The sequence below is a fragment of the Crocodylus porosus genome, unplaced genomic scaffold, assembly GCF_001723895.1.
Source record: "Crocodylus porosus isolate Cpor-Errol unplaced genomic scaffold, CroPor_comp1, whole genome shotgun sequence".
NCBI lineage: Eukaryota > Metazoa > Chordata > Crocodylia > Crocodylidae > Crocodylus > Crocodylus porosus.
The window spans coordinates 131780073-131793617 of NW_017728931.1; the positions used below are offsets into that span (position 1 = coordinate 131780073).

The 13545-nt window shown below is 45.2% G+C and overlaps 1 protein-coding gene across 1 annotated transcript; it reads right to left on the reverse strand.

Moving 5' to 3' along the window:
* Window positions 1-3186: 3186 nt before the first annotated feature.
* Window positions 3187-7675, reverse strand: LOC109316012 (HRAS-like suppressor 3). Its single transcript, XM_019543974.1, has 4 exons — window positions 7547-7675; window positions 4429-4525; window positions 3915-4183; window positions 3187-3297 (listed from the first exon to the last, which is right to left on the reverse strand). Exons 1-4 carry the CDS (start codon window positions 7673-7675, stop codon window positions 3187-3189), a joined length of 606 nt encoding a protein of 201 aa, XP_019399519.1.
* Between the last annotated feature and the right edge of the window lie 5870 nt (window positions 7676-13545).

Genomic DNA, 13545 nt, shown 5'->3' on the forward strand with positions numbered 1-13545 from the left:
GCAAAGGGGTACATTGCTTGACTACACCATCTTCTTAACTGTTGAACAACCTCTCATTGCATTTAATTTGAATGTTGCTCTGACAGCTTTAACCAAGCATAAAATGTTACAGACAGAAGACAGATTTGAACGTTCAGGCCATTTTGCACTGGCATTCAGTACTGTCATACACAATAAACCCTGTGTTCACAGTTCACTATTCCTCCATCTAAAACCTACCACAGCTTCCCCCCCCCAAATTAAACAGAGCCACACAATTCAAAGGCTGCCAGAATATGATTAATTAAAACCCTTTATCTCCAAACAAGGGGAACTCACCATACAAAGTAAAAGAATGGTAGGAAAAAAATCCGTATAACACAAATTAGGTTAGGAAATCTATCTCAACACGAAAAAAATATATACACTGGGTGCTGACTGCGCAAACCAGATAGGAAAACTTATAAATAAGAGATATGGGCAACAGACCAAAGAAAGGGCAACATTTTATTTCCCTTGGGTCTGAAATGGCTGGTCAGCCAGCATACTTGACTTTAGAATGACTTTCCTATACATTTCCTCTTTTTTTTTCCAGGAAAGCTTTGTGATTTGGTTGGTTCCCTGCTGTTTGACAATGCCAGACTCTCCTAACACTTGCTGGCAAAAATATATTTAAACCTTTTGTGTGCACAAGGCAAGTCCTATCTACTGCAACCAGCTCCAGAAATCAACTAGGAGCTCAGAGATGTCATTTACATTGCTTATAGCATGGCAAGCATTAGCTGTGCTCCAAGGATATATCCCTATTGCAGTAACTTCTGCGACTACCGCTCACATAGAAATACTTGAGTGAACTTTAAACTACAGCTAGCAATGCAGCCATGGGAGGATGGGACTCAGATTCAGGTAACCAGCTCAGCATCCACCAAGTTGGTCAGGCTGGTTTCGAAGCCTGTTTTGAGCTCTCTGTTTCTGTGGCTATCCTGCTACCTCACTTTAAGCTGTCTTGGATGTGTCTTCACAAACTGCACTCATTGCAATGACCACAGTGTCAGTCTCTCATCTACCCATACTTAAAACTGCCTTCAAAGCTGACACCATCATTGCCAAGAAGATCTAACAATATCCTGTGTTAGCATGTTGTGCAGGGCACTTGCAAGCTACTGAAGAGGCACAGATACCTAAGAAAGCTGACAGGAATAATTACAATAATTATATTATATCACAGCCAAGGGACAAATTTCTTCTTTCCAAAAGCATACTTTAGTTTAAAGGCAAAGCCTGCAGAAGCATTGAACAGATTTTGTTCCTAGTTTTCCTTCTTTGGCTAGGTATAGACATTCAAAAAGCCCAAGGCAAAACTGATCTAAGTTATAAGGTTTTCTGTAAGTGGTGTAGTTTAGATTGGTGATGTGTAAAGGATATTGTTAAGTTTTTAAGCTTTATTTTTGGTCTTCCAGGTAGAAAGGATTATGTTTGCTTTTTGTATTAGGAACTGAGATCCTCTACAGATAGACTATATAGATGACTGAAGTACTGGTCAGATTATCACATCAGATTAACCTAAATAAAATGACTTATACATCTTAGTTTTTTGTTTTATCAACATTTATTCAACTTAAAAGGGTGAGACATGTGGAAGGAGATCTGCCTTAGACTCTGCTGACACTAGACAACTTCATTTAAATTAAAATTTAAAAAAATTGGAAAAATTAAAAACTGTATCTGCTCTAATAGAATTATTTTAGTGAAAGCACTGTGTAGATGCAAAGTTGAAACAGAAGTAAAGGAACATTAAGTGGAAAAAATATCTGGACCATAATTGAACGGTTCCCCTACTGTCCCCTAGGGCAATGATTCTCAAACTCTGACCGACTGTGCACCAGTAATTTAAAACAACACAACCACCAGCAAATTTTTGTCATATAAAGTAATAATAATAAATCTGTTAACATGTACTACTGGTGGTATACATACCACAGACTAGAAACCGCTGCCCTAGAGAGTAACAGGGCTATAAGCAATGCACTTAGGTTTATCAGGTTTCATTCTCAACCAGACTGCCATTGCACTATTATTTTTCCATAATCAAAAAGACAAGTGACAGCTAAAAGCTGGCATTTTCTGAGGGTTGCCTTGAATCTAATGAGGCTGAGAATCACTGTCAAACAGGGTTGTTTGCAATTTGTTAAATTGTTTAAGCTTAGTAACCAAGTGGAACCTGGCAATTATTATATATTTGGTAATTAAGCATGTGGTAACTTGTCTCAAGGTCCCTGAAAAAGCAAGGGTTGAAGTCATGTGGACTTTGAACTCTGTCCCAAGGTAGTAATTGTAGCCAGAACATTCATCTCAGTTGTGTCTGCCCAGCGCTGTGGTGCGTCACGTTGCTCGCACAGTGGCCAGGAGCATACGCTACCATTAGCAGCAAGTGCTGCTTGGCAGACAAATGAGCTCACATATTTATCCTACTTGGAGAAGCAACAATGTGTCACAGAGCCCTACCATGCCACAGTGGGATACCTCTTACACTAGACACATAATGAGCAGTGCTGCTCCCCTCTGCTACAACGCCCATTAGCATTCAGACCAAAATTTATTCTACAGGCAACAAAAATACTTCAGCATACAAATGCTTGTGCTGTGTGCTCTCTCTTGTTTGTCTGAGTGTCCTCAGTGGGTGCACTGAAGGTGTATAGTGAGTTAGTTCAGTATAAGATTGGAAGGCAATGTGCCTGAGTGAAGGGTGGACCCTACTGATATCCTTCTATAAGAAATCATGCATTTGTCCTCTGGTGTCGGAAGAGTTTGGTGAATGAGGTGGCCTATATTTTCAATCCAAATAACAAAGGAAGAGCCTGTTTTGAATTAGACATTTTATGAAGGAGGAGGGGAACAATTTTGCAGGGTAGCCACTCAAACAGAAGGAAAGAGATCAGAAGGTTCTGCTAGTCACTGATTCTGTAATCCACTGATTACAAGCTCCCAAAAAGAAACAGTACCTGTAGACAGGGCTGGCCTTACAGGTGGGAAATATGTAGGGTTACCATAGTTCTGGTTCCAAAAAAGAGGGCAATTTTTGGTGTGGGGGTGGGGGTGGAGGCGGGCGAAGTCCTGCAAGCTGGGGGCCAGGCAGGAAGCTGCCCCTGGGGCTCCCAGAGCTGGCAGGAAGGCCCATCAGACCTAGAGAAGCTGGGGTGGGGGACACTACTTCTCCATGTTTCTGCTCTCTGACAGCATCTTCTTCACAAGAAGCCTGACCAAGACACCCCCAACAAGGGTGAGACTGGGCAACCCCACAATCACAACATCCCGGACCTGAGGAGAGAAGAGGGGTCAGTGAGTGGGGGGGCTTCCAGGGAGGCTCGGAGCTAGGACAGCTGAGTTCCATTCCTGGCTTTGCCCCCACTCCAAGCCCCTCCAAGGCTTTGTTTATGGGGAGAGAGGGGGGTGGGAAATGTGCAGTTCCTGGTGCTATGGGGACTGGACTGGGAAGGTCTGAGCAGTACCCACCCAACAGGGACCCTGATCCTGGTCTCTGGGCATTGAGACTGGGATGGGTGGGAGGTGGAGTCCAGGGCAGTAAAGTCCCTGATCTGGCCCAGGGCTCAGATCCTGGCTGGGGGATCGAGTCTAGGACCAAAGGGCCCTGAACCTGGCTGGTGGGGCTCTGATCCTAGCTGGGTGTCTGTTTCTGGCTGGAGGGGTGGGGTTTGGGACAAGGATGGCCTCAATCCTGGCTGTGGGGCTGAGCCCAGATGGAGAGGTGTGCCCCTGAGTGGAAGGATGGGGTTTGGGATGAGGGGTTTCCGATCCTGGATGAAGGGCCTGATCTTGGCTGAGATTGGTCTTAGAACAGGGGAGGCCTGATCCTGCCTGATGAGGACCTTATTTTGGCCCTGCCCCCTCCCCTGATGAGGATGTGACTCTCTCACCTGATTGCTGATGGGAACACCGTATCTCAGCTGTGTAATGAAATGTTTGCAATTCTTCGTGATATTGCAGCATGGTAGTACCAGACCCAGCTGAGCCTCAGCCTCATGCACAATATCCTGGTGGGGCCACAGTGACAGGTGCCCATCATGCAAGTTGTTCACCTGATACGGGTCGGTTGCAGGCATTGTCAAGAGCAGGTCCCAGCTCACCACTGCCCTGCCTGTTGTCACTGAGAACAGGCTGGAGAATACCGCCTCTGCTGCTTCCCCTGGAATAAGGAGTGGACACACATGGGCTCTCTCAGTGCTATGGTACTTCCACCCCCTCCCCCACCACCACCACTGCTGGGGGCAGGAGCCATGGACTCCCCTGAAGTAATGCTTCTTAGGGGAGCAGACACACAGCACTAACCCAAGGATAACGCTACTCTCTAGGCCACATACAGAGCAGCACCAGGATGGATATGTACCCCACCAGGGACTACCCCTCCTCCACCCCCATCCTCCTGCTTACCTTGGAGGGTCAAGTGGACAACATAACCATAGCCCACGTATATGGCCCAGTGCTGATAGCAGGTGCAATAGATCTTGAAGAGGTTCCCGGGTTTGGGCTTAGCCCGTTGGCAGGGGACCAAGGCAGGAGCCAGAAGCAGGGGCACGTTTGACTCCCCCCTCCCAGAGCCACCCCAGGGCAACCCAGGAAAACGATAAACAATAATAACAATCGAAAATATTGAGACCTCAAGAAGTTAAAACACTGATAGTGTCACCGCTGGAAATTGTTTTAAAAATTACTGCTATACACACGCAATTGGACCCATGCAGAGAACTGATGGGTTTTCCAGGAGTACACATCTGTACATGTACCTATATATCTTTATACAAGTATCTCTCTACACATGTAGATAGTAGGACTGTGCGATTCAGCATTGAATCTTTAGATTCAGATTCGGCCAAATCGAATCAGGGATAGTGATCCAGATTAACAAATCAAATCACTGTCCTTGATTTGGGCCAAATCCAAATCAAAGAGGGCCTGCTTTGCACACCCCTACTTGTCAGCAGCCTGAGGTGCAGGGCCCCAGCACCCTCTTACATCTATCTTCTTGAAACCTTGCAGGCTTCGTGGCCACAGCAGGCCTAACAGGCCTGCAGTTTTCACCCCCCACCCCGTGCCCTAAATCAAACAATCATGCATGTCAGCAGCCTCAGGTGCAGTTTCCCAGAAACCCCTGCATCTATCTCCTTGAAACTTGGCAGAATTCATACCCTCAGCAGGGGCCACCATCCCTGCAGTTTCCACTCCCCTGTGCCTTAACACGTACACATGACGTGAGTTTTGCTTTCAGGAAAGGGATCTTGGAGTCATTATTGACTCCAGGATGAACATGGGCCAACAATGCGAGGTCACGGCTGGCAGGGCTAACCGGACCTTGTCGTGCATCCACAGGTGCATCTCAAGTAGAGCCAGGGAGGTGATCCTCCCCCTCTGCACGATGCTAGTCAGGCCACAGTTGGAGTACTGCATCCAGTTCTGTGCGCCACACTTCAGGAGGGATGTGGACAACATTGAAAGGGTCCAAAGGAGGGCCACCCGCATGATCCGGGGACAACAGGGCAGACCCTACAATGAAAGACTGCGGGACCTAAACCTGTTCAGCCTTCACAAGAGAAGGCCGAGGGGGGACCTGGTGACTGTCTATAAACTCACTAGGGGGGACCAGAAGGGTTTGGGGGAAACACTGTTTCCCCTAGCACCCCCTGGCATAACAAGGAACAATGGACACAAATTATTGGAGAGTAGGTTTAGATTAGACATCCGCAAGAACTACTTCACAGTCAGGGCAGCTAGGAGCTGGAACCAACTTCCAAGGGAAGTGGTGCTGGCTCCTACCCTGGGGGTCTTTAAGAAGAGGCTTGATGCCTACCTGGCTGGACTCATTTGAGCCCAGTTTTTTCTCCCGCCCAGGCTGGGGGTCGGATTTCAAGATCTACAAGGTCCCTTCCGACCCGACTTCTATGATTCTATGATAAGACTTTGAGGTGCAGTTTCCCAGAAACCCCTGCACCTATTTCCTTGAAGCTTGGCAGACCTCATGCCCTCAGAGGGGACTACTATGCCTGCGGTTTATTCCAAATCAGCCAAAAAAATGAAAAACTTATATGTATTTCAGAGATTCAGCATTATACTCTATGGCCAAATTTCTAAATCTCTCTGAATCAGCATTGAATCTTCCAAAGCCCATTCGGCCAAATTGAGTTGGAACAGTGATCCAAATCTCTTAATTGAATTGCTAACCTCTGAATAGGCTGAATCCGAATCTGAATCAAATACTTCCCTATTCCCAAAGGCCTAATAGATATATAGTTACAACTATATTCATCTATTTGGGGGAAACATGTAGGAAAAAAAAAACCATAGAAAGGCATAGGATTTATCTGGGGTCAGATGGAAATTTTGATTTCTTGGTGGGGGGGTTGTTTTTTGTGAGGGGTGGTTTCTTAGGTTTGTCTTTTCTTTCTTGGCCTTTGGGGTCATTTTTTGTCATTTGAGGGAGGCATTTTATTGGGGATTGGGTTGTGGTGATGCCTGGTGCAGCAGATTCTTTGCTGGGTGTTTTTGGCTCCTAGCATTTATCTTTTTTTTTTTCCCCCTGATTTCAGGGCATCTGGGAAGTGTTTGGGGAGAGAGGGTTGCCATTTTGGATGCCATTTTGTTTTTTGCAAGGGGACTGAGAAGTGCCGTGTGTGTTGGCATACATGTGTATATGAAAGTATGTCTCTGTGTGCGTGTGTCCGCCTGCAAGTATGAATGCATATGCATGTGTGCATGTGCGTGCACAAGTGTGCTCATGCACTATGTCTATATATGTGGGTGTGTGCATGTATATGCACATGTACACACATGTGTCTGCACACTTGTGCATGAATTGCAGGGGGTGGAATGGGAATCAGGGGGCTACCCCCTCTCCAGCCCCAGCTGCTTGATTCCTGTAAGTCCTGGCCTGAGAGAGGGTAAAGTTCAAAGGCACAGAGAGTGTGGGGCAGCTGAGATGGGACCCAGCCCCACTCCCCTCTTGCAATTCAGGTGAACCCAGGTATCTGGGCACCCCGCCCCACCTGCTCTCCCTCTGCAGGCCCCACTTCCCTCCAAGAGAACCCAGGACCAGGCCAAGATCAGAGATCCCTGTAGGGCTAAGAGGGAAAATAGCACAGGGGTGTGTGGCAGGGGCACACACAGACCCACGGCTGGGCCTACACTAGGTTAGACCGCTCTCTGCCCCAGGTGAGGGGTTGGGGTGTCCTGCAGTGGGCACCCAGCTATATGAGAGCTGCTGATACCATGAAAAGGGCATTAATGCCCAAGAAGGGGCATTACTGAAGCAAACAGGCCCAAACTGCTGGGCAAAAAGGAGTGCCAGTCAGATCAGCACTGTGGACCCCAGGCTGGGATCGGGGCCTCAGGTGCTTCCCTCTGGGTCTCAGCCTAGGAGCCTAGCCCTGCCCCATTGCAGGTTCAGTTTTATGACCATGGCAGCTGCTTGCACCAGAAAAGAGCCCTGGGCCTGCTCCCAGCAGGGGTTGGATTGCACGAGGGAGGTGTTCATTAGTGCATGCGAGGGCCAACACACCTGGCTGTTACAATACACCTGGCTGTTGGCTCTGGCCTGCTGCAGGAAGGTGGCAAAATCTTTGCATTTTAGGTGCAGGACACTGCCCTCATGCAGCAGCATCTGGATGTACTTCTGGGTATCCTCCATGAGCTGCAGGGTCCATCAGCAATTGTACTCGTTGTTCACCCAGTAGCAGTTGCCCCTGGCAATGTTCTGGAAATGCTTTCTCTTCACTATGGCCTTGGCTGAGGCAGAAGACCTGGTGCTGGTGCTGGTGCTGGTGCTGGTGCTGGTGGGTGCTTCCTCTTAGGAGGAAGAGGATACCACACACTGAACGCCACCACACCATGGACAGGCCCACACATATATGCACACGGAAGCATGCACACAAACACAGGCACTCATATACATACAGAAAAAAAATGGGGAGGCCCTGGTGTGGGCTCTGTGTCCTCCCAACTCCAAACCCCAGCCAAGGGGGGCAAGGGGAGCAAGCTGTGGCCCTGCTGTCATTGCAAACGTGCCCCTGGGACTGCTGCACAATCCTTACTAGGGCCATCATGCATGTGCCACCAGGCCCCCACCCCCAAATGCACTGACACCCACACACCGCCATGGTCCCACCCCACACACACAGCACCAGGGCCTGGCTGCGCATACCCCCTAGGGGTAGGCAACTGCACATGCCCCCCTGGGCCCTGTGCCCCCAGGCCAGGGACCCCACACAGCTGGACTGGGGTACAGCAGGTGGGGGCAGAGAGGGGCTAAAGGGGGGTGGGGCGGGGCTGAGGAACCAGGGAAGCAATCCCAGCACCAGGTACCTGCCAGCTGATGGAGGGGCTGTTGCATCAGTGGGAGCAAGTAAGGAGAGGGGCTCAGTGGAAGGGGCAGCAGGGGCAAGGAGGGGTGCAGGGCATTATCATGTGCAGGGAGATATATAGGGCTATGGTCCCCCTTCCCAGAGGACACTGCTCTTGCAGGGCTTAGCTGGAGGGGACAGGCCCTCCTCAGCTCAGTCCCAGTGCTGTGGGATGGGGAGGGGGTGCCTGTACAAACAAGAGGCAGAGTTTCCTGGCCCTATCCTCCCCACCCCCTTCCCTGGGCCAAGTGCTACACATGCAGGGCCCAGGGGCCAGGCACCAGAAGAGGAAGGATTGTCTTGCTCCAAACCTTCGAGTGGGAAACTGGTAGGTGGTTGGGAGAAAGACCACTCAGGGGACAAGCCTTCAGACTCTACTCATATAGGCTTCTTATATCACATGTGTTAAATCAATTGCTTTACCATCATAAGTTGCCAGTTTATTAGGAAGCAACACCACCACAGTGCGCTGGCCACTATTACAGCAAACATGTTTGCAGCGCCACATACCGCGTAACCACGCTCGTCTGGATGTGCCCAATGAGAGCAAATCTGGTCCCAACGGGCACATGTGTAGATGATCCTGAGGGGAGCTTACTGCATTTTATTTTACTGTGCAGGAAGCTTAAAATGCATTAATTGCACATGTCGACATCCCCACTTAAACTAGAAGGGCACCAAAATGCAAGTTTGCATAGGGCATCATTTTCCCTAAGGCCAGCCCTAAATGCAGATATCAAATATGGTTGGATCTGCAGGGTAAGGACAATTGGTGTGCACAGTACAGCATCACAGACTGCCTGTGTGAAGGGTATGAGATGTACTTCTTGGTAATCCACTTGAAATAGGAAGTACTGGTGTCTTACCTTAAATTGTAATAGGTTAAGTGTATGGACATGTGAACAATTGGCTGTAGGGTAAAAGAAGGTAAGGATTTGCCAGGTGTCAGCTGCTCCTCAGTACAGTAGCTGTCCTCTTAAACTTTAGCCATGTGGCTGAATCATTGTTGAAATCCACCAGGAATAGCACCAAAGAGACAACAGCTAAAAGATACAGCATTTGCCTCCAAGTTGTGGTTCATCTGGCATCCTGCTAGTACTGCAGTGTGTGGCATTCAAAATAATAATGCCACATATCACCCAGTTCTGAAAAGTGTAGATATGATCATCTATAGTGGATATCTGGAAAATAATAGATAATGTCAAGCTCTATTAATACCACAACTCAGGATGCAAAGATCTTGTTGAATATCACAAGGCATATGCTTGAATTCCCATAATCAAATAGTTAACTTTTATTTAACTCTAAAAGGAAAAATCCAGTGAGGCTTAGCAAGCATGATAGCAGACATATGAACAACTTTCATTAGCTTTCTTTTTTATTTTTTTTTTGTCTGACTCAAAGCATCTTTCAGCTTGAGCGCTGCTCCTCTGCCTCAAAAGAGCTTTGAGACTCTTTTATTAAAATTCAGGTGCAGCCTAGAGCACTGAATGCAATCATGTTTGTATCATTTTTGCTCATTTCGGCTGTTTTCAGGCACCTTTAGCCAGCTGCACTACAGCAACTCAAGGGAGGGTCGATCCAACCACATCTGAAGCTGCTGAAGACCTAGATGTGTTAGGCGTATGCTCAGTAGAGTATTAAATTTTAATTCCATAAATAAGGAGGTAATTATCACCAGCCTTATGGACAAGCTGTGTATACGTGGGGATCGCGTTAGACTATGTGCATACAATGTGAGGTAATGAAATGTTTTAAATAATGCCAAACCAAAGCATTCAAAAATCTTTTCTTGGGCCCTCAATATCATACATTTGGTTTTTAAATTATGGGTTTTAAAAACTATAGTGACCAGATTTTAATTGTGTGACGTTCCTTAGCATTAGCGATTCATATTCCATAGCATTAGTGAAGTCATGAAGACTAGATTTTTTTTTCTCGAATTTGTTTTCTTTTAATAAAATATAGATTCTCATATAATCACAAGTCTCCAGCAGCTGGGACTTTCTGAAAACACCAAATATTATTACATTTAGGTGTAAACCACAAAGATTGGAAACACTGGCAAAATGACTATCTGAAATGTAGATTTCTAACCATTCAAATAACTGGCTATAAATATCTAAGACATATCTAATGCTTCCATTATTAGATTGAGGTATTAAGGTACCTGGTATATATTGTCTGCATGAAAATGTACGTCCTGAAAATGCAGAATGAGAAACGTCCAGCTATTGTGGTGATAAATGTCCTTCAAGTACCTTATACAGATTGGAGAGAAGCATAGGATGATGTCAAATTTCCTCTGCCATGTACCATTTACATACGTTAAAACCAGTTCTGGAGGGCTCTCTTCTTAGTACTTTTGTCACTGAATAAAAATAACCGTTAAAAATCTGATAATTGATGTTTAATGCGGGGAAAAAGCAGTAAAAATGGTCCCTTCTTCTTCTAATGCATTACGATGTCAATTCATTTTTTGCTGGCTATTGTTATAAAGCTGCAGCTTTCAAGAATGTTTAAAATCACTGAAGAACAATAATAAGCTTTCTATTTCCACACTGAGCTTCAAAATTGTTTTGAAAATGACTTTGTCCCTTCAAGGGACTAGAGGATAGCAATGCAATTTTATAAAAGAGGTTATCGTTTAAAATTTCCAGCCATTCACCCAAGCCCCTGCTTATTAGCTGACATAAAAAATGTATATTTCCCAAAACATCATATTTATAGAAATACAGATGTGGAAGAATCATAGAACGTGCTGGTTAGCAGTATGATATTGCCTTTAAAATAAATGACAAATTCCCTTTTCAGAATCAAAGCCAAAAACAAAAAAGCCCCACCTTTTAGCTATTGTGCACTTTGATTACTGGAACATAATTCAAGTTGAACAAGACCTCAAGCATCAGCATTTTTTCAGACTGCTTCATTTTTATAGAAACAGATATTTAATTATTGTCTCTTGACTATTGCTTATTTGCCACTGAAGCCTGCCCCCAGAAGTACAGTGCTGCACTATAGATAGGAATAGGTTTTTTTACAAAATAGGTCCCATATTAAAGGACACCTCTTTTAAAAAGTACTGAACTTTAAGTTTAATGGGACACAACATGGTTTGTGCACTTAGCTCAATAATAAGCACCCATTTTTCTGAATATGAAACTCTATTAAGGGAAGACCTTCGTGTTTATTAATATTACAGAGACAACAAGTGGCCCCAAATAAGATAGAAGCTAGTGTGATCTTCAGTATAAATACATATTATTCAGAAACAGTCCTTCCCAAAGGAATTTACAGTGTAAAGATGCAAAGGCTGGTTGGGCAATGAACCTAACTGAGGCTATGCAGCAAGTCAGACCAAGGGTGAACCTAGAATTTACACCTCCTGGCTCACGTTGCACCGCCCGGTTAATCAGACCTCAGATTTCAGATATTTAGTGGATCACTATCATGGCTGACCTACTCCTGTGAAACAACAGATTGTCTAGCATAAGCATGGTAGAGGGTAGGCCCACAGGCTGGATAGTCCCATCTTGAACACTTGGGCAAAAAGAAGATCCTGCTTAAAGCATGGCTGTCCTGGTTCTGCTCTGCACACAGAGTGGCCAACCTTTGATACAAGTGAAAAAAAAAGTAAAACAGAGAGGATAAGGAGGACTATATGCAACTTGAAATGACTCTCAGACCCACGGGAAAAGTTAGATAAAGTATGAGAGGATGTTTCAGGATTGTGCGCCTTTCAGCGATTGCAATTAGTGCTTCTATGACTTTGTATAAGAAATGCCTGTGCTAAGCTTATGTTCCTGGCCTTCCTGTCATGTCGTATATGAAGAGATTAAACTGGCAGTGCAGATAACCACAGCTTCAGTGGAGCACACACAAGTGACTGGAAGGCTCATAAACATTAATTTTGAGGTTTGGGGAGGTGCATCAGTCAAGGACCTAAGTCTTGGAGCTTGCCCGAGGGTCATTTTGGAAGCTCCCATGCCAAGAATTTGGGTTGACTAAGATGGGACAGTTGAACATAGAGAGAGGCATTGAGCCAGGTAGTAACACAGAGAAATAGCGTGTTCAAAAATCAGCCAGTAAGAGGCTTCATAGAGTAAGTGTTAAGTTTGCATAAAATTGTTTCCAGCTTATGCATGAGGAGGATGATAATTGAAATGCTGACATAATGATAACAATAGCTGCAGAAGTAGTGAGCGAATGTTTCTGGATTTGAACAATACATAATAACACAAAGTTACCTGCTTCAACATTATTATTTCTGCCACCAACAATGAATCACTTCATAAAGTGGAGGAGGGATTTCTGAGAGCTTTCACAAAGATACCATTGTGGGAGAACTTGCAGTCTCCTTGTTATCTTCCTGTCTGAGCCTGTCTTCCTCAATTTGTCTCTGTCATTTAGATGGAGGATCATTTGGTGGAGTGTGAGACAAAAAGCTAGAACAATCTCACACATAAATTTAAAAATTCAGAGAAAAGACTAAAATAGCCTTGTTTGGTAGAGTGTAAGAAAAATGAGGAACAAGAGAAAGTTCTTGTCCCATAATGCTACAGCTGTAAGTTAGACAGGCTGCTCAATTTTTTTTTTTTTACACAGAGAACTGGATTTTAAAGCTAAATGAAACTTTTCATGAAAGGCATCTATTTTCCACATAAAATGTTGTGTTTTTAGTCAGAAACAAGAAAACTGATGCTTCTGGAGGAAAACTGGGGGGGGGGAATGATTTTCATTTAGTGAATGAAAATTTTGACCAAAATGGAAATTTTAAATGGTTTGCACCAGAATGTCTTACACACACTTTCCATTTTCTTTCCAGCCCAATTTAGTATTGATTCTTCATTCTCAGGCCCCAGCCACACATTACATTTAAGACGTGATTAACTAGTTAATCATGTTTTAAGTTGTGATCTGGCCACGTGTTCAGTCAATTAATGGTGTGAAAAAATGAGGAACGAGTGACAAAGTTGTGTAACAATTTTGTGGCTAGTTCCTATTAGCGCTGTGAAGCTTTGGGTGCTGATTCAATTTGGAGGAGATTCGGCCCAATTCGGCAGTTGCATCTCCAAATCTGAATCGAATCAGACAGTAAAAATGTCCAAATTGATTTGAAGCTCTCCAAAGTGATTCAGAAAAGATTAAGAGCTTCATG

Excerpts from the sequence above, each read along its gene's own strand:
- LOC109316012 (XM_019543974.1), bottom strand. The coding sequence starts at position 7,675 with ATGGAGGATACCCAGAAGTACATCCAGATGCTGCTGCATGAGGGCAGT. Across the intron at positions 4,184-4,428 it reads TGTCCACTTGACCCTCCAAG|GGGAAGCAGCAGAGGCGGTA; the intron begins GTAAGCAGGAGG and ends TCCTTATTCCAG. Across the intron at positions 3,298-3,914 it reads GTGTTCCCATCAGCAATCAG|GTCCGGGATGTTGTGATTGT; the intron begins GTGAGAGAGTCA and ends TTCTCTCCTCAG.